At 38.0% G+C, this 22,470-nt stretch overlaps 1 protein-coding gene across 1 annotated transcript in view; it reads left to right on the top strand.

The window, feature by feature from the left end:
• The first annotated feature begins 8,376 nt into the window (after positions 1-8,376).
• cacna2d3a (calcium channel, voltage-dependent, alpha 2/delta subunit 3a) overlaps positions 8,377-22,470 on the top strand; it is a 117,711-nt gene continuing 103,617 nt past the window's right edge. The window contains exons 1-2 of the mRNA XM_072367437.1: positions 8,377-8,862; positions 9,224-9,305. Coding sequence (XP_072223538.1) covers positions 8,738-8,862; positions 9,224-9,305 — 207 coding nt within the window. The 5' untranslated portion in view covers positions 8,377-8,737. The remainder of the gene's footprint in view (positions 8,863-9,223; positions 9,306-22,470) is intronic.

The following is a 22,470-nucleotide window of genomic DNA, read 5'->3' as shown; positions in this document are numbered from 1 at the left end:
GAGATTGCATATCAGAAAAAGAAGCAACTTTAGGAGGGGAAGAGAGAAAATAAAGGATAATTGAACTAAAGAGAGGACTTGTAACAGCAAGGTGTTTTTTTCTTTAATTGAAGTGGCTGAGGAATGTAAAATGAAATGGGACCCTCTGGGCAAATCAGTTGTGAACATGTTTTGAATGTAATGCCGCAAAAGCAGAAAACAGTGCAAATAAACTAGTTCCCCAGTCTGTCTGGCTGTTATTCCTCCACTTAAGATCAAATATTTTTTTTTCTTTTTTTTTTCAGGCAATCAGTCAGCTGCAATCAGTCAGCATTTCAAAGACGTTTTTGTTTGAGGATGAAAAAGTGAATTAACACAAAAGTCAGAAAGTCCACACAGTTTGTACATTGTGTTTTCTTTCTTTCTTGTTATTATAAATATTCCCACACCTCCATGACCCACCCTGTCTTTCTCTCAGCTCTTTTCTTTAAGAAAATGTGTGTATCAAAAAAATTGTTGTTTCCTCTGTCGGTTAATCATAAAAGTTACTAAATGTGCACTGGACTCTTCCTTTCTTGTGTTTTAATGACATGAAAAACAGGATAAGGGATGGACCATCATTACAAATTCAGGTCAGTACATAGATTATTTGATAATTTATGCACACTGTGAGGTGAGCTGAGAAGTACATTTTGCTATTTTTTCACAAACCCAAAGTGTGGAAAGATGTGCCATATTGCCACCATGGCTATACTCAATCATTTCTGACACAGCAGACTCTTCTAGAGAAGATTGTATGACATTAGAAATCTTGCTCTTTTTCCTCCTCTATCATATTATGTTGTAAATGGCTTCAACTTGCAGGCCTTTCTCTCACACATTATTTCTCTCATTTATATTTGATCCTTTTAAAAGTAAGTATATGTCCCTTTCATTCCCTCCGTGTCTGCCTTACACCTTTGTCCTCTAAAATGACTATTTATGCACCATATCGCCTTTTCTATTATTTTCTTGTTCAGCTTCATCCATTCTTCATCCCCCTTTTTTTTTTTTTTAAATTCTCACTATGAGCATTTGCATCCCTTTTCACACAGGCACTTCATTGTTTTGATATATGACCTAATTACTTGGTTAATTAAGGTTCTTGTTCACTAGTTGCCACTCAGCATGGGGGTGGGGAGCAGTTTTTTTCTGCTCAGTATGATTCCAGGCAAAGAGGTAGTTGTTATACACCCAAGATGGCCACTAGTACCATAGATACATCAGCCATTTTGGGACTTCAAATTTTCCATCAACTCATTTCTATTTCATAAATGGACCAATGTTCTGATTTTTATCTTTAAGCAATGGAAATGGCTGGTGTGTAATTGCTTTTAAACACAATTATATTCACTAATAAGCATTTCATTATATAGATTTGGTGACAAATGCATCCTTGGTTTCCTCTAAGAGAGCCTGAAGCACTAATTTTACTTTCTTCTTCTGCTTCTGCCCTTCATAGGATATCTTTGGCTCTTCATTTTCATTTCAGTCTTTTCTTTTCTTTTCTTTACTTTTGCTGAACAAGCAGTTTTCTTTCTTTCAGTATTGACCAAGTGTCACAAGACAGTACATGCAAGTAAGGGGTAGGCCTGTTTTTCCTCCCTCTCTGTCTGCTGAGCTTGAGCTGCTTGCAAAAAGTGTTTTTTTCCAAACTATACTTGTTGAGTACGTTGAATAGAATGCAAACACACACCAATGCTGTTAGTGGACCTAATCATGGCCAGTATATCTGCTGTGAAGAGTACCACCGTTTCAGAGGCTTAACCAAAACGACTGAAGGAAACAGCAACCCTCTTTAATGCTAAAACTTCCTTACGACACAAGCAAGGAAAGCAGCAACATCCCTCAGCAGAGATCTAAACATCAAGATTTTGCCAACAGATAAGGGAAGTTGAACTGTGGTTCTAAACACAGCAGATTACCACAGAAAAATGACATTCTTGACTGACAACACCACATACTGGGCTCTGAAGAGCTATAATAAGACAGTCTACTTACAAAAACTGGAAGAGGACAAAATTATTGACTGACCATTTTACTACAAACTCCACCCTGGGGAGGCTACACTGTGCACTCTTGAACATCCTAGGATACACAAGAAGGGAGTCCCATTCAGACCCATCAGCAGCAGCATCAACTTGGTCACCTAAAACATTGCCAAACACCTCACCTCCATCTTAGTACCGCTGGTAGGACATGCTTAACATCATATACACAGACTTTGTGCTGAAAAATCAACATCTGACACTATCCCTAGGTGAAACCATTGTTGCATTTGATGTCACTTCACTTATATTTTCACATATACTGATATCAGGCTGTGAAGACTCTCAGGAAGATGACTCTTTTTTATAACAGGACCAACTTCACCCCCAACCAGATCAATGTCCTGCTGGACCTCTGCCTCTCCATCACCTATTTTAAATGCATTGACTGTTTTTACATACAGAAGAAAGGCTGTGCCATGGCACCCATTGTGGTCAGCCTTTACATGGAGGAAGTAGAAAACAAAGCACTGAGCTTCTACAAAGGAACAACAAAGCCACTGGTTCAGATATATGGACGACATCTGGGTTAAAATCCAAACTCAAGATGTAGAAACTTTCACTGAACACATCATAGCGATGGATAGCAATGTCGAAAGTTTTGAGGGAGGATGCTGGAGAAACAACCCGCTTTTTCTAAGCTGCACATTGAGGTGGATGGAAGTCTCAACACTGAAGTTTACCAGAAATCTACACACAGACAAATAGTTGTTGGACTTGTGTCACCCACTGGGACAAAAAAATGTCTGTGATCAGAACACTACACCATCAGAGAATGCCGGCTTTTGTATGAGAGAAGAGAGAAGAGACACAGTAAAGTAGAGACTAAATGCAGTTTTTCTCAGTTAAAAAAACTTGAAAAAGTGAAAATTTGTCATGAAAGATTTATTTCATGGATAATTCAATAACTTTTATTATCAAAAATCTACACTTCTGAGGTCCTCACAAAATGTCTATGTCATACTGACACACATAGTACTAAAGTTGTCCACACAGTTCAAACAGTGATTGTTTGACCCAGTTACAAAATGCACATTTTCAACTAATTTCAAAAATAAAATGACATAACTGAATTACTTCTCAAACATATTTCCTTTATTGATCCCTCTTTTAGGCACAGTCTCAAAGCAAGTCTGACTTTGAATTGGCCAGAGTTTGTAAATCAGTCCAGCAAAAAGTGTTTTGCAAGTATGAATAGTCTATCCAATGGGCCCCTGTCTCCTCTAAGGCTGGGGGTCGATGTGACAATGCATGCTGCTCTTTACTCTTTTTACAACTGATTGTGTGTGAAGCTCACTCTGTGGTTCTAGCCTATTAATGCTGTGTTGGACAAGAAATGGAAACTTGGAATAAACTCCAGCAGAATTTGAATTTCCTTGTTAGGAGCTCAGGTAAGCTTTGTCAACCTTAATGTCCACATTATATATCACTTCCCCAAAAAAGTAGCTTACCAAGCAAATAAAAAAACTTTAATCTGTTATTCTTGATTTAATTTTCAATGAACAAAGCGCTGGTAGAGCATTTTAAGCTCTTTTTTTGTGAAGTTGAAAACAAACCTCAAAGCAACCATGTTTCTTTTACTACTTTAAACACTTACACTTAAGTTCCAACTCAAGAGTTCCAAGTTCCCACCTCTGAGGCACAACAGTTCTGCATAATTTCTGGCTGTGGGTGGAGATTAAGATGGGGATGCGGTATAATCTAATCTGAGCTCCAGCTGTGACGTCTGAGTCAGCTGCACATCTGAGCAGCTCACTGAAAGACTTATGACTTATGAAATAATCATTTTTGGCCCCAAAAATGCAACAGGGTTGCCATGTGTCAAAGTTTTCGAGTTGGTAGGCTCCTCCAACATACACATATACTCTTAGGCACCAGTTTTTTCATAATATTTAAATCCCCCCATAACCATGCTCCCCCCCCCATTTTCTCTCTACTTCAACCTTTCCGGTGCACTGGACAGTGTAGTGGTAAGATTGCCACCTTTCATGTGGGTAACTGGGGTTTGAATCTTGACCACGTGCATGAAAGGTACTACCTCCAGTACGGGTCCTTAAGCAAGCCCCCTTATGCTAGCTGCCTACCTGGGATGTGAGTGTAATCGGGTAGCGGGTGGTGAGTGTAAGTCAATTTGGATAAAAGCATCTGCCAAGTGCATTAACCTTTCTTTTTAAAAAAAGACAGAAATGCTGGTGTAAGCTCAGTCTACATTTTATAACATTGGAGAGCAGGTGTTTCATTCAAATATGTATTGCCAGTATAGGAAGAAGGCCCTGTCATCATTCACCTCCCTTGTGCTGGTTTCACAAATCGCGGTCCAAGCAGAGGCGCTCATGTTGGGACACACCACTGCCACCTACTGGTCACCTCCGGGAGCCTGTCTTACTTTGTCCTTGTTTTCCAAATTCATGAATCTTGCATGCAATGGATATTTTGATCCATGACAGTGCATATTCCAGGGGCAACTGTATTCTTCCTCGTCAAATACAACTGTCTATCTCTGTGACGGTGCTGATGGATGAAGGTCTTTTGCATCTCATTATTAATTGAATGTAAAGGAGGTATTTGTGGAGCAAGGTGAGTTCTGAGCCTGGTAACAAAGAATTATTTATGATGTTCCAGGCAGTAATGGGACTGAGCCCGTCACTGTCCTTATGGATGAAAACATTTCTGTTTCAACGTAGACAGGATGATTCCTACTGCCTTCTTGTGTAAGCACAAACCAGTATAGAAAAAGGTAATTTGGCTCAAAAATACCTCTAATAATAAAATTGGCAACCCCTTGAACAGGTGATTTAGCGCACAGTAATGGAGAGAATAGATATTAATTTTCTACATTTCTAGTATGGATTTCTTTTTCTAGATGTGTGAAATATATGATTGTCACTTTTTGTTTACTGTGACGATGTGACGACAGCTGGGAATAAATCAGTGTGATTAGCTTTGTTCAAGGCATGTTTAGTGTAATTAAAAATCTATAAAATGTCTGTGTCTTACCTGCCACTTTGATGCTAAAATACCACCTACATAATTGTGGGAAACAAAAAGACACTCACTTTTTTATAATCAGTTGTTTCAATTCTTAGAATAGTTCTGCCTTGGTTTGACAGTAATATCACTGGCATCTCATTGCTTTATCTAGATCAGAATCTAAAGCAACATCAGGAAAATTAGTTTAATAAATGGCTACAAAAGTTAGACAAAACATATTTTTTATGCTCAAGGTGGGGTGAGGGTTATATATATATATATATATATAAAAACCCTCACCCCACCCCACCTATATATCTACCCTACACCTATATATAACACCTATATATATATATATATATATATATATAATATGTGTGTATAAATCACTGCAGAATCCATGAGTCATGGGTATCATTAAAAGATGACCCAATAACCCATCTGGTTGTTAATTTTATTAATTTATTTTGTAATGTCTAGCACCTCATATGATCTGCGTCTCTGGTATGCCCTACTTTCTAAAACAAGGTGTTTACAGCCTGTAGAACAAAGGAATTGAAGGTTTAGAAACTTGGTTAGAAGAGCTAAGGTTTACATGGTTATTAGACAAAGGGTTTTCCCATTTGATGGAAACCCTTGGCTATTTTTCCATTATATTGTTTACATGAAGTTGTCTGCAGGACTGCTATAGTATCAGTCTTTTGTTTATATCCTCTGATAAGACCCACTGTCCACCATGTAAATAACCTCATACCCAAAACCAGCCATTTGCTCTTTATTGGTTTCAAGGTTGACTATACTGTGTAAATGAATCCCTTGTTAATCCTGACTTTAGCTTCCTACATCATTGCCCCATCCATCCGGAAAATCTCCTGGGACATGCTTCTAGCTCTAAGGTGTATGGTATTACACGGACAACTGCTTGACTCCAAGCTATACCTGAACCGATATTTTCTTGCTAATGGAGAACACCATAGACACAATGCTACAGCATACTCTGTCTAAACTGTGTATTTTGTATTGTGGATATAAGCTGTTATAAGAATGGAATGGGAATCATTCTGGTGCATTAGTTTCTAGTGATAGATATTGTGTGAATCGAAACAGAATTTACGAATATAAGCATAATTACTATCTGACATATTTAAATAATTTATATCTATTCATTTTTTGTTTAGAGTTATTTAATTATGTACTTGTATTTGTGTATTTGTGACCTTTGTAAGTTCACAAAAACTGCTATATGAAAATGTTTTACTGTACAATTTTGGATTTAAAATTGACATTTATTTCCAAATCTACAACTAACCTTTAGGCAAATGCTTAGTGCTTATAATTGCAAATAATTACTTAATCACTTAAACAATGATGGACATTGGTGGGTACAAACGCAAAAAGACCCTAATAGACTAAAAACACAAAATAATAATAAATAAGAAAAACAGCCAAACTATCCACATTTTTGTTTGCTTTTGTTTATACATATAGATGTTTTAATATAGACTCCTATTACTACAGTGTCTTTATTCAGATTATGATGTAAGTCAAGTGAAGTAGCCATGCTTTTTATGTGTAGAGATATTCCTTTACACATTACACTTTGCACTCAAGAATCTTTCAGAAGAGACATAAGCCTCATGGATAACTCAAAAACAAGAAGAAAGATAATTCTATGAAAACTACAAGCAATTTGTTATTGAATTCAACAATCCTTTCTCTCTTCTTTATGGCTGCCACAAGGAAATACCACAAATAAAATGAAATTTTGAAAATGAAAATGAATTTCACCTTTAACTTTTGCTATAATAAGACTGATCTTTTGGCTTTTACCTTACAATTACTCTGCCATTGCCTCTCAAATAAATTACTGTATAAAAATGACGAAAAAACAACACACAACAATATTTGCAGATTAGGGAAGATACTGAAAAAAATTTATGTAAGAACAAAAAACATGATTCCATAAAGACATTTGAAGTACAGGAAACTTGCAGGAGACTTTGATAAAAGGAGCCAAAATGAAAGTAGGACGAGATAATTCTCCCTTTCAGTCTGCATTATGGGACAAACACCAAAATCAAGAGGGTGTACTTTGTCTTCAGTAATTTTGTGTTGGGCAGTACATGTCAAAGTAACATCTACTGCCAAGATCATAGCTTTCCACATTGAGCACATTGTAACAAATTGATCAATACTGTTTTTGTGACCATTGCATTTAGCAGATTATATTTCCAAATAAAGTGCTATACATTTATCATAGAGCTGCATGAACTTGCCAGTTTTTAGTTTGTCTGAACTGAATGATTTTGATTGAAATCTTCATTTTTGTCTGTTCGGTCCATGATAGTTTGGCTATCAGGGAGCTTCTCCGGTGACATCTGAGTATTGAAAATGTTATGGAAAAGCAATACTTACCTGAGATAATTCTAATCCCCCATCAACCCACCAAAAGAACTGAATTTAGTAACTACAACAATTGTTTGTGCGATTTTCACTGTAAAAGACCATAAATCCACAAAGTTTGACTTTTCCTCTCTATGTGTAAAAATAGGTGTGTACCAGCTTTGTTTTCATTTGCTTAAGTTTTGCTAATTCATTTTTTAAGATCCACTAAGCCAGGCCATTTGTTTTGCACTGATGTTTGACCCATATTTGCCAAAGGCTGTAGAGTGGACAATGAGTCCTCTGCAGGGGTAGAGATAGGCTATTCAGTCAAAGTTGATCCCTTCCAGTGCTTTGCCAGAATCTCTCCTTCTATGTGAAATGCGATCTATCACACAGGGTCTGTCGCCTGGGGGCTCTCATCCTCTTTCACAACCCGTATGCCCACACTGCCAGTGCCACATCACTGCTGCAAAGTGCATTTGCCATGCTTTCATGCAGCAGAACTGACTAATCTGGTTCTTCCTTCCTTCTTCCTTCCCTCTGTGTCTTTTTACACACTTTCTTTTCTTTTCTCCTTCTTTTGTCAGCACTTAAGCAGTAATTCCTGCTTCAGTGAACTGGTTATACAGTGCATGATTTGATCTGACCTGAAAGCTAAAGGCTCGCTATTATTGCTCTATTAGAGCCCGTGAGATGCAAGGAAAAATGAGTCAAGCAAGTCCTTAGTATGGCGTAATTCAACAACAATACTGGTTCCCTCGGTAGCCTATCCTCAGATTCTGAGAGGAACGACGAGGGGAAAGTGTGTGTGTGTGTGTTTGTGTGCGAGAAAAGGAAAGAGAGAAAGTGAGGGAGAGGAGGTTAGTCGCATCACTCAACAGAAGTAGGCGTGCTCTTGTGCGCTGCATCGTTTGATGATCTCCCCGGTTCCCCCGAACCTCCACGGTGGGTTCTCAGTGTGAGGTTGGCCAATCAAAGAATCTTAGCGGACTCTCCTTGCCGGAGGAGTAGAGCTCGGCTTTGGGGCTGGAAGCACAGTCGTGTGCACCGTACCGGTCAGCGGGGCCACACCGCAGCACTTTGGATAACTCACAAAGCAGCGGAGCTTTCCGTCTGCTGTGACGAGTCGCTCATCTGCGTCCCACTCCCATTGATAGGCTAACTCAAATATTGCCATGAGAGATTCAGTGAAACAGCATAGGTGACTCCTATTTTCCTCTATTTTCTTTTTCATTTTTGGATTTCCTGGATGGAAAAATAGTCTACGTGAGCCAGAAACTCGCACTGTGCGCGCAGGGGGGTTGTTTTTGCCCAAAATGCAGGTGGATCGGAGCTGTGTGGCTTCCAGTGCCTGGTTTACGTGGGTGCTCTTACTTTTCTCAACTCTAAGCACCAGGGCAACCGGGGTGGGAGGCACCCACCAAAGCATCCCTCCGTCTGTGTAAGTAGCCAGATGTCCTTTTACGCAAAGTTGGTGCGTTTCAAAGAGGTGTCAAAGCAGAACTTAAACAAAACGCCCCACGAAAAAGAAAGCACAGCAAATCGTAGTTGCATTGTAATTCCATTATATTCTTTCCCCACATTTATATGTTTTATGACATGTCAAATATAAGCTATTTCAATGATCATAAATGATCATGCAACATCTATAAAAAAAACCCCAGAATAATCAGGGCTTTTATCTAAGCTTTTGACATAACTTCTTAAAGTTAGCTTGTAGCCAATTTCTTCTTTTTCTTCTTATCTAAACTTACATTTTCATTTCTTGCTCCATTTCCTGTGTGCATGTGTGCTGTCTGCAGAGTGAAGCTATGGGCCTCAGCATTTGGTGGGGAGATGAAGTCCATCTCTGCAAAGTACTCTGGCTCCCAGCTGCTGCAGAAGGTGAGCTTTTTAACTCCTTTCAACTCATCAGGAGTAAAATAAACTCTAGAAGCGTCTTTACTTGGACATTATTAGATTTGCGAAAGAAAGAAAGAAAGAAAGAAAGAAAGAAAGAAAGAAAGAAAATGCAGTTATTTTAGTACACACAAATCACACACCATGTTCCAAATGTATTCATAATCATTATCAGTATTATCTTTCCTTTGCAAAACCAAAATTTTGTGGCACTTCAAGTAAAAGAGCTGTTTATCTAAAAGCTTTACACTAGCTTTCAAGAGACTAATGAAATTGGTTGTAAAAAAAACAACTTATGAGTGGTAATGATTGGAGTTGGGTCATTTTTGAGATTTTCATCTCTTAAACGTCAGGACCTGTGCTTTTTAGCCTCTTGAGAATCAGAAATGCATGTCGACTATGTAGGCAGAGATTTAAAAGCTTATTCAGAGCATGTGCCGTTTAAATTAATGTCAGCTCTAAAGCGCTCGGTCAGATGCATTCACACACATAAACGCATGCACAGACACACACAGAAATTACAGTCAGAAAAGAGCCTATTTTATTGTTATCCAACTGAGTGTTTCTTACATTTCTAACACCCTCGTACCTCTTTTTATGCCTCTTCGCAGTCCTCTCTCATCCCTCTTCTGCTCTGCCTTATGGCATTAATGCAGGATTTCAGAGTGATGGAATGCAAATTTTCTTAATGGTGGGTCATTTGATGAAGGCTGAGTTAAAACTGGCTAATGGATAATTAGTGGATAAAGGTCAAGCTGAAACTAACCTCTCAGCAGGTGCACAGACACATTTTTGTGCTTGGGGTTCATCAGTCCAGGTCGCCGGTAGACCACTCAGTTGTTTACATGTATCCTATACACAAGCCCACAGGATCGGTGCGTATGTACATGAACATGCGCTGCACATTTGAAACACAGTCACATACACAAACATGTGGCTACAGCATGGATTTCATCAGCTGCTGATAAGGCAGATGAGTGGTGTTATCTTTTTGACAGGATAGAAACTGGTCCCCTCTCTCATCTTTTTCTGCCTCCAAAAAAGAAGATAACCCTCCTACAGAGTGACGACCTCCTTATGAAATGCAAATGAAGGCCGCAGAGTTAATTGAGCAAAGAAAAGATAAAGGGCCACGTTGTCGGTTAAGAGCATCCTTTTACACCAAACTGTTGAAATGCGAGTGTGGGGTTACTCACGAATGTGCATGTTGTATAAATGCCCACATGCATTTACCCATGAGCTTTTCCATTGTGTCACAATGTCCAGTGTGCTCTATATGCTATATATTGTGAGTCCAGTACAGTGCACGGATACTGGGGAGGGACCACAGCTGACCCTAAGGCACATATGCTTTTGAAAAGGTAGACAAGCTGAGAGAAATACACTCTTGTATTTGGAGAGTAGGCTGGTACGAAAGGGGAAAAGACTAAGAGTTGTGTGTGTCTGTTTGTGTGTGCATTTGTGAAGACACCCCAAGGCAGAGGACAGATGGACTGAGTCTCTCTTCAGTCATCTTTCTGACCCTAGCGTAACGAAACTCCCTTGGAATAAGCAATACCTCCACTCAATTCGCACGCACATTTACAGCTGTTGCTTTTTTTGGATTCTGGCTCACTGATTGTGCATCGTACTCCTCAAACCATTCAGGAAAATTAGACATTTAAGAATTGCGTTATGAATTTTTATTAAAAAGAAGCACAGTATGGAAATCTTAATTAAGCAGGCACAGAAGTGCCTGAAAGATAAAACTGCGCTCAACAGGTTTTCTAATATTCTTTTTGCCGTTTGGAAAATTCATGGTACCTACATTATTGTAGCTCTTGCTGTTTCATTGTGTTCCAAACTGAAAAGCTACAAACTAAATCTGATACTTCCTTTGTGTTAAGTCGGTGTTAATTTAGTGCTTGACTTCAAATTTAATTATCTCTAATAAGACATACAAGTACAAGCACAAAAGGTTTGTAATTTAGAACTGATGACACAAAACGATTCAATAAACATCTTAATTATTTTTTTAATTGAGGTGCAGTCCTAATCAAAATACATTATTAGCTTATACAGACATCCTTTTTTAGATAATTCACATGAATTAATCATGTCAGTGAAAACGAAAACAAGCTTTAAGGGTAATTTTTACACTTTAAACATGAAATAGTTATCCGCTTCATACTCTGGAGAACATAGGGCATATGAATTAAACTTTGACTCTGTTTCAAGTAAGCCAATTAAAATGTTAAAATTCTAATTTTTTATATTTAAATAAAAAAACACTTCTGCTTTCATCCAGACCTCACTTGTCTCTTTTCTCCTGGCCTGTCTGAATCTGTCATCTCTTCCCAGACCACACGCTTCCTACATTCATTGGAAACAGCTCTTGTTTCAAGGTTATATCAGTCAGTACAAGTTTGTGCGTGAGCATGTGTGCACGTGTTAGCATGTTGCTGAGAAAAAAATAAAGAAAGATCAATAAAGGCTTCAATATTTTATAAAACTCATGTATCGAGGTACAGTTTGTTATGCTGTGCAGCATGGATAGATTGTATGTATTCCCACACTCGTGCAACCATGTAAAGGTTTCTGTATACGTTAAATAAAATGTTCCCCACTGATAGTAAGAATTAGCTTTGTGTGTTTTACCCTCTTCACTGCTGTTTTCTTGAAATCTTTAATTTCATGTATCATTGAGCAACCTGTCGAGATGAGTCAGCCTGGCTGTTGTGATGGCTGTGTCTGTGTGTTTTGTGGTGGCCACACTAGTCCTCTGGAGTCAAAGTAGTGAGATATTTTGTTTAATTGAAATAACTTCAAGTCTCTTGGTAATGGAAGTTACAAGAAAAATGATCAGCTGGTGTGGCTGTGGCTATTCATGCAGGTGATTTCCTATCTATAAAAGCATAAGTTACGTCTGAGGGTGAGGAATTGGCAGTGGGCGTATGTGCTTTCTCTGTTCATGTCAAGTTTGCATACCTACTTACAGCATGCTCAAACACATATACACATAATCTCTCTCTCTTACAAATGTACATATGCAGAGCTAAAAAGCAGGAGATGATAGGAGGGTGTAATGATGTGTGACAAGACTATGTTGGAATTGATTTGCTTTGGCGAGGAAGAATTGTGAGTGTATTTGTGTTGAGAGGTGTGTGCAAGCGCCACAACATTTTATTTTACTGCCCAAGAGCCACAAGCCACTGATATGTCAATATTCCTAAAGGAAGAGGGTAACTAAGTGGAGTGGATCCTGAATAAGCAATGGTGGATGAAAAACATACCAGTCGTGAAGTGAAGAGGCTAAGGCTTACAGAAAGATGTGCAACAATATGCTGGATTTAAGGGGTAAGAATAGAAAGGTGCTAAGATTTCTTTTCTATGAAGTAACATTTTTGTGATTTAAAACAAATGTGTTTCTTTAAAATCTAAAGTAAAACTTTTAAATCTTGTGTTCTACTGTGCCACAACAATGAGAAAATAATCAAACATGACAATACAAACTATGCATTTCATTTTCAGAGCAACATTATCTTTGTTTGTCTTCATTAACATATTAAGATTAATATATACATTTTCCCAGCAATACTTTATCTATGACTGCCACAATCTCAAAAAATACTTGTTTCTTCTCTGTTTTAGAGGCCATATAATTTGATACTGCATTTATAGCATGTTTCATACATGGAAGTGTAGAGCAACAGCTTGGTGTCAGGTTATATACTAAGCTTTTGTAAAAATTGTATCATACCGAGATATCCGTTTTATCAAACATGGATGGCAACTGAGGTGATTCCCACAAGTGATATGTTGTTTTCTGTTTGAGTCTACAAGACTTGTTTAATAGAAATGCCACAGTGTTACAGAAGGCAGCTACCTGTTAGTCTGTTACAGACAAAAATATCTAATTTTGCTTTGAATCTCCATTTAAGCCATACAAACTAGATTTAAAAGCATGACTAATTTCCCAAATTTGAAATGGAAATGATTATGCATTTCCGTTTTTTAATGTTCATATGAACTTAATTATATATTTGGAAGACTTGGAGAGTGTAATAATGACTAGCTGTGTGTAAGACTACCAAATGCCTTCATTTTCTTCCTGCATCCACGTCTCAAAAATTCAGTTTTTAACACCAATAAAGAGTTTTTGTTAACAGTTAGCTATTCATTCACATTATGCTGTAATTGTAATGTTTTACAAGCATAAACTGATGCTACTCAAAAATTCCCTAAAGGATTTTTATTGATCTGAGAGCTTTATATTGCACAAACACACATAAATTACTCAAGGCATTTAAATTGTATCTTTAAGTATGAGTGTTTAAGACAAATCAGTAAATTATAATAAAACTTAAGGCGTGTAGTATAGAATATATACTTTCACTGCTTGAAAGTTTAGAAACTTTCAGAATTTCCTATATTATTGCATTAAAAATGTTTTATCCAAAAGGTAATCAGCAATTCTATGGTGTTGACGAACTTTAAAGCAGCAGAAGAGAAATCCGACTTATGCGAGTGTTTCCACCAACATACATTCAATCAGTTACATGACAAGATTCTACTAAAACTCTTTTGTCAATGCCTCACTGAGTTTAGACAATAATATCACTTGGTTAAGATCAAGGATCACCACCATAACCATCCTGATGATTCTGAGTAATTCTGGTATCAATATCTCAAGGCACTCTCAGATGCAAACTAAGAAGCCTAAACATCTCCAAATCAGGCACAAAAAAGCTCACAGTCTTTGCAAAAAATGTACTGTAATGTAATCATTAATTGTTGACCTCTATAAGAACCCTTTGATTGGTGTGATGACTAATAAAGAGTAAATAACTGGAAAAAAACAATATCAGTGATTTTGGATAAGCCTTAAAGAAAATACTTAAAAAAACAGACATTTTAAAAATGTATCATCATCGTCTCTAATACAATGTCCCACTGTCATTTTCAGCCAGAAGAAACAAATTGATGCTTATTTGACTGGAAACAGTTGGTGTTTCACAGTAATTCACAATAATTGTCTCTGCTATTCCGAGGAATCTGAAGCAGTCTATGTGGTTCCCCCCTCAGGTCCACTGTGGATGTCTTTGTCCTCTTTATTACAAAGCTAGTGATCGAATCCTTGTTTCAATAGATGTTGAGCAACAGGTTGCTCGGTGTGGGCACGGCAAAATTGTTGTTTTCTTGATATGAAGTATCATCATTATTTGTTATCCGACTTGTGAGGGTAGGGTTGTTGGCAAAGTCCACAGTGTCGTTCCCTTCTTGCCTGGGTATTAATTTATGGTTGTACAACCACAATGTACCAGAGCACTAGAATAGTATAGGTGTCTCTGCTGATCCGAAATGGCTGAGGTTTGCTTCATTACTTGAGTGCTACCATAGTCAAGCGAAATGCTTTGCTGGTGTTCCGTTTTTATGACGCCCTCGACAACAAGAAGCTGTTTTGTAGAGGTGGATGGGGAGGGGTGTAACGGAGGTGCAGTTATTTATGTGCTCACAGGTTCCAGAACAATCAGCAAGACAAAAGAGCATACAGAAGTTTTATCCAAGACAATTTAAGACACAAAAAGGTCAGTGTAATGGGAAAAAAAACACGTCTGAATATTTAGCATTAGTGAAGAGAAGTAAGATTTTAGAGGTTTAATCAATGCCTGAAGACTTATCTGAGTTTTGGCCTTAAAATCACTGTATCGTATCAACTTTCTTATGACTCATCAAAAGTACTCATGGGGTTTGGTTTTACGACGCTGTTTAATGTATGCAAGTTTTTACTTACTTGTTGCAAATCCATTAATGCCAAAAAGAAAAAAAAGAAACAAAGTCAGAACTTGAAGTTGAACAGTCAGACTGTTCGCTTCCTTCTGATTTTAGGAGCACTTTTACTTAAATCAATTTTTGCCCTCTAATTACATTCCTTGGCCCACTGATGATTGTTTGTGAGTGTATATTTGTGTGTCAAAGTGGAGAAAGGAGTGTATGTGATGGTGCCAATCTGCTGCAAAGGAAGGGTGATGGCTGAGGCGTTCCAGTGTAGCAGTGTGTCAGTGAGTGGGAGACGGCTGCAGATTAGATTTAGCTTTGGGAAAATTGAATAGCTGTCAGGTTTGGTTCAGCATGGCTGGCAATGAGGTGAGGAGAGGGGGTGTGTATGGATGTGTGCTGATGACTGTCCCTCTTTCCCTCACCCTCCCGTCTCTTCTCCTGCCTCCCTCTTCCTCCCTTCCTATCGTGTTCTCATTGACCAAAGCACGATCTTGCTAAATTTGATTCCTTCACCGCTCTTGGAGGAAGAGAATAGTCAAAGGTGTGTGTGTGCTTGTGAGACGGTAACAGAAAGAACAGGGAAAAGAACGATGAAATTCTGGTCACAGAGTTAATTACAGTGTTAGTGGACAGGAGTGTAGCTATCCTTTCACGTCCTAGTTGGCCAGCTTTAGCCAACACAGACACTCACTCATGCTGTAATTAGTGCTTTGTTGGTGAGAAACGCAAGAGGAAAACCACTGTGAATCAAACACACTGCCTTTTCTTTGGAGAGCTCAAGAGCACTGAATAACAGCCCTTTGCTACTGGAATAAATTATTTAAATTCTTAAGGAGCTCAACTGCTGACTCTGTTTTTGTAGGCTTAGAAAATCAAGTGTCTTTTGATGGCTTGTTGTGTGGTTTACATCCATGATTGATCCCCAGCCTCTCTAAAGTCATCTCTCAGCATGGAAAGAATTTATTTAATTATTATTTTGTGTTTATGATGGAAATACTTTTTATTTACAATTTCTGAAGTTTCCGACAAAGAAGCTATATGCATTCATTCTCATGGTGCATATATACACTGAAACATGTTGTGCTCTGTGCTGCTAGGATGATGAATGTGAGCGCTGAAGACATATATCCACTGTCAAACAGTTCTAAGGGCTTTCTTAGGGTTATGGGGACTGGGGAGTTGTCCGAAGGACAGCATACCTTCATGGCCTTTTTGTCTGGTTGCATGTACGCTACACATAGAAAGTGACATAATGGCCAACTATGAGTGGTAGAATAGTGAGAAAAACATTATGATCCCTCCAACGCATATTTCGCCATAAACCCCAGGCTTCACCGTTGGCTAGCATCATGATTGTTCTTTGAATGTCTTATCTTTCATTTCTTGTAAAAGTGAGTTCCAGTTTTGCAAAGATTCACCACCATACCCTCACGGCACCCGGATCAGTCATTGCACAGTTAGGTTGTTTCAACTTAAAAACCAAACAGCTGCATCACAGCTGGCTGTCGTCATGTCCTCAAATGTCCTACCAAAGTACGAGCTTAAAAAAAGATATTTATTCAAATATTTATAAAACTATGAAAAGGTTCCTGTGCTCCGACAGCACCCATGCCTGCTCAGCTTTGGCTGTGTCTCTGCCCATGTTGACCTGCATATAAAGAACATTTAACTGTGGCTACTCGATATATTAATAAACACAACACTTACACGCTGATAAACATACACACACACACACACACACACACACACACGCACACACACACACACACACACACACGCACACACACACACACACACACACACACACACACACACACACACACACACACACACACAGTCCTGTAATTATGACAGATTGTTCATCTGATGTGCTCCAGACTTATCTGCAAACATTAGCCAACTTGTAAAGGGGCAGGACTAATACTATTAAGCACATTAACATGTGCAGCATTCTGTGAAGGACTGTCTGACTAGCTGCTGTCCACATCAATCATCCAGCCACTTGTTTGGATCTACCCTGTATGCTGTAGGTAAAGACTTTACTTATGAATACAGTGAAACAACATCAGACTACATTACAGCTCACCTATCAATCACAAACTCTAACGCATGTGTCCAAAACATCTGCATGGTCACATAACTAGTTTATTCAACATGCTGGTTTTAGACTTACTTACATTTGTGTGTTTGTTTCTCTTTCTTTCTTTCATTCATTTGCCATCACTTTATAATTTTCTCAACTCTTCCCCAGTCAACATTCATACGAATGTTTTTTTTTCGCATATTCCCCTTTTGGTTTTCCCCACTTACCCCTTTCTTATCTACAAGTCTCTGCGCTACCTCCATCTCTCTGCTTTAATTATGAATTGGTTGCAGATTCGGTGCTTAAGCATACTGAGAGGGAGATACTGGGATGTGCTGTAACTGGAGTGTTAGTGCCCAGATCTTCAGAAATACTTCCGCTGTTCTAGTTCTTCAATGTCCTGCACTTGATGCAGTGTTCAGCTGCCTCACAGTGATGTGAAAAATAAGTCAAAATAATTTTTTTGTGAGTTGTTGAGCGAGAGGAAGACAAACTAACTGTCAAAAGGATAAAGTAAAAGAAAACTATATAACCAAAATAAAACAATTAAAATAATTTAACTAGGAAACACCTGGTAGAAACAATGAACAGAACAATGAACATGGACTGATACAGAAGGTTATATATATATGTAGATATCATAAGGAGAACTAAGAAGTTAAAACAGAAAAAAGTTTAAGATATCAGAAAGTCCAATCATCACGGTCATAACAGGCCAAATGGGGACAGAATTGTCAATGACAGCATCCACAACCAGACATATCTGCTTCTAATGTGTTTAAACATTGGCTTAAATTTCTGATGAGTTATTAGACATGTAAGCTCTTACAGCTTAGTCAACTTTTTAGGACTCTTGCTCTTTCACAATCATCATTTGGGAGATCCGGGTGTTTTCAAAACTTTTTCAAAATATTCTTATTCATCAAATATTGTCCTAAAATGAGCCTGATGCACTTTAGAAACAGCCATGGGGCTGATGAAGCTGAAACATATCTTTCTTACCTGCATTGATCAAAGCCATGTAGGGGAAAATAGGGTAAAAAAGAAAAGCGCAGATTTTCATGAAAATAACACCTCTCCTATTGTTAAGCATGGGGATGGATGGACTATGCTTAGGGCTAGTGTTACAGCAATTGGTAACATTATATATTGATAACATTTCACTGGTAAACTCATCCATGCATTCATCCCCAGTAGACTCGATTACTGTAATGGCCTTTTAACTGGACTTCCCAAAAAGAGATGAAACACTTGCAGCTCATCCAGAACGCTGCTGCTAGAGTTTTAACCCGGACTAAGAGATCTGAACACATCAGCACACACACATCTGAACACATCTGAACACATCTGAACACAGCAGTTTTAAAGTCTTCACACTAGCTTGCAGTGAGTCACAGAATAGATTTTAAAAGCCTACTGATGGTTTACAAATCCCAGAACAGTTTAGGCCCAAAATTCATCTGTCATATGTTCAGAGAACATAAACCAAGCAGAGCTCTGAGATCCAAGGACTCAGGTCAGCTGGTCCAGTTCAGATTCTAAACTAAACACGGAGAAGCAGCATTTAGCTGTTATGCTGCAAACAAGTGGAACAAACTGCCAGTGGAGATTAAACTGTCACCAAATGTAGACATTTTTAAATCCAGGTTAAAAACATTTATTTTCATCCACGCTGTAATGCTTTTATTTTATATAAAGCACTTTGAATTGTTTTGTACATGAAATGTGCTGTAAAAATAGATTTGATTCGACTTGACTTAATGGTAAGAATATTATATTAAGAGAAGATTCTAGAAGCAAATATCCCCCTGTCTGTAAAAAAGAGGATGGCTTTTACTACTGGGTGATTATCCTACACACACTTTAAAATCTATGGAGCTGATTCACCTCAACAGGCTCAAGCAAAATGAATTGATGATATCCTTATTCTTTTTTCTTGCTGTCTTAAAAACTCTGAAACAATGTGGAAATAAAAAAGCATTACTGATTGAAAAGTTGATAAAAAATTATTGTTTTATGCCTTTCTTTTACCTACATAGTCACAGTTAAGGGAACTTCAACCTAAACTAAGCTTTACACTAAACCTTTGCATGCCACTGTATATCCCAAGGCACCTCCTTTGCCACCACATTAACTCTGCCAGGTCACACACACACACACACGCAAACACACCATCACTTATCATAGACTGCCAAATCCTGCTCAGCTGGACAGAATTGGTCCCACCCTCTGACCTTCAGCTGTACTGCCATCTCACACAAACACAAACTTCTATGCAAGATAAGCTGGATAAACACAGCTATACAGTGGGAAAACACACATCAGTTTATTGTTCAACAACATCTTCTTAAATCAATTACCATAAAAATGACCAAATCTTTTGCATATTATCTATAAATATTCATTTTAACTCTCACTATCATATTTCATGGTCCATGCTTTCTGTGGCGATAGTCCTGCACTGTTCACTGCTGATAATGCTAATGTATTGCTGAGCAATGAGAAAGTGACACACTTTTCAACTTACACAGGAAAACAGAGGAGCAGTATTAGTTGTTGTTGAGCAATACTGATTATATGGTATTGTTTTACATGGGCTGTAACTATAAGACACAAGGCTTCAGTATGATATTTTGCATTTGTGACACGTCTGCCTAAGACATGCCTCTGTTCCATTGGCATGGTGACAGGGTCTTACATAGAACTGGCTCTGCACACAGAAAAGTTGATCTTTGTTTTGGATTACATTATGCCAGTGGTTCATAAGAAGTTCTTCTTCAGTGTGATGAAATCTGAGCAGTCCAGTAAATGACATAAGGCTATCAAATCCATCATTTGGAGTTTTACTCATTATGTTTTCACGCAAAATGAAGCTTATGGACCTTAGATAAAATGTGAGGCATGATCATACTAAGTTGTTATTTGTCCCATTATTTTTCCAGTTAATTTTCTCATGCTGTGTTTTATTTACCCCTTGCTTGATTTACAAAGCTGTGACACCATGTGCAGGGGGTTGCTGAGTTGAAGACAATCCCTTTGTTGGCACATATTGGTTTCTTCAAAGTGATGTGTCCTTTGTCAGTAAGACAAAGCAATGCACGATAATTTCAAATCTTATGCTGATCTCTAGCAAAAGAAGGTTATTGCAGTCTAAAATAGCAAAGAAAAATACATTTTGGAATATGAGTTACACGTTGCAATGCATAGTATTTAAGTAAGTAAGTATTTTAATGCCAGAGAAGTTTGTGTTGGAGTCACATTTAGACTGAGTTGACTTGGGTTAACAGTAAATGTAGTCCAAAGGCCAGTATTTGATGGTTGACAAACTTCAGTAACATAACTTCCAGTTTTGGAAGCTCTAATGTACATTTGGAAAATATGTGCTTCTGTTTTTAACTGATGAAAAAAGTTTAAACATTTAAATTTGGCAACATCGTATTATTTGCTTCCCAGATTAATAGCTTACCTTTTTTAAGCTTGTAGGGCGCACATGTTAACACGCCAGGTGCTTAGGCCTTTCAGAGTTAAGGCTGGCTAAAGAGCTCCTGCTTGATATCCCACACAGTGTGTATATTTCTACTATTTTAGTGGGTTTATTTTCATGGTCATGTTCTTGAACCTTGTAATATACGAACAGTATATAACATCATTTGTTTGTGGTCAACACTTATTTCAGTTTTTTCATATTTATTTGTTCATTTCAGCTTCACTATGTCTTCTGATGATTGTGTTGTGGTTCTCAGAGGTACTTGTCTGCACTGTAGATGAGACAAAAATTTCCTTTATTTCTTCATGAGCGCTTCAAAGCAAACTCAAATGAAACTGCAGTCCAAAAAGTGTAACTTCCCATAATAAATCTTCTCTTTCGAGGAGGAATATTGCCTTTATACATTCACTGCAACATTTTTCCCTCTCGCTTCACTTTCATGCTGGCTGCAGTTACAATTAATCTGAGACTGTGAGAATGCAAGGAGGGGAATTGAGAAGCAGCAGGGTACACTGTGCATGCTGCTAAGCTTGAAAAATGTTTTCCAAGACTACTGAAACCAACTAGATTCAAGGAACTGCAGAAAGACGGAGGACTACTGTTCAGTTCTGTATGATCAGATTAGACCTGCTCTTGTTGCTATTATGCTTTTTGTGAAGTGAGTTATAGCTGATGACAGAAAAAGAGAAGTAAGGTTGCTACTGTTTGAACTCACTTGTTCATTTTTAAGGGGGTGAATCTTCATTTGCTTCATAAATGAATTATTTTTGCATGGACTTGTTTTCATGCTGGCAGACAGGATGAGAGTCTAAGCCCTTTGGAAGCTTCTGTAAGTGTGTATGAGTACAGGTGGGGGGTACACCATGATGTACACCATGATGGCTTGGCATGTGAGGACAGTGAAAGATTGCGGTCATTAGAGGGAGCTCGTATTTGGCACCCTCTCTGAGGGGCAATGGTGCATACCTAACAGACACAGTGCACCCTGGGACAAGCTCCTGGAGCATCACTACCAGCTATGCCATAAGACCTTCTGTGTGTTTGTGTTAGTGTACAGCTGTTCCTCCACTGTTTCACTCAAAAGCCCTCAGGCAGCCTTTTAACACTATCACTGCAGAAGCACTCACACCCAGGAGCTGCCGATGGATGACTTTTGTGGAGGAGAGAAATGAATGAGGTGTGAAAGTGGTTTAAATTATGCTAAACGAAAACAAGAGCACATATCTTTTGCTCACATGAATGTGCATGAAGTTTTATATATTTCAGAAAGATTTTAGAATATACATATTCATACTTTTGTCAAAAGTGGTTAGAGGACAGACATTGCACAATTTTATTGATATTTATGAAGTCACTCATGTAACCTTTGGAAATAACTGCAGCAGATGAGTGATTCCTTCAATTTTCATGTAACATCACTGGGTATTTCTGTTTGTCCAATACATGCAAGCCTCGCCTGTCTTCAACTATTATTCGTGAAAGTTAAGATGCCACATAGTCAAGATGTCTAAGGTAAAGCTCAGAATAATATTGTACAGTGTTACAAATAATTTTAAATTACCACCAGCTCTGAACTATAAATTTGAGGTACATGCTGCCAACTGTACTTTTCTACTTTCCCATGTTTTCTTCACACAGGAGAACATTGTACAATTTATCTGAAACCTCTGGAAACTGAATAGTTATTTAAGTTTGTTGTTTAAATTGTTTAAGGAAGTCAAGTTGAAATGCTTGCTTTTATGCCTCCTAATTAGAAACTTTTGTTGATAAAAAGTAATTTTTCATGTACAACTACTAAGTCTCATAAATGTGTGAAGTTA

The sequence above is a fragment of the Leuresthes tenuis genome, unplaced genomic scaffold (assembly GCF_036924035.1).
Source record: "Leuresthes tenuis unplaced genomic scaffold, fLeuTen1.0.hap1 SCAF_16, whole genome shotgun sequence".
Taxonomy (NCBI): Eukaryota; Metazoa; Chordata; class Actinopteri; order Atheriniformes; family Atherinopsidae; genus Leuresthes; species Leuresthes tenuis.
Note: the sequence above shows the minus strand (reverse complement) of the source record. Positions and strands in the feature narration are given on the sequence as shown.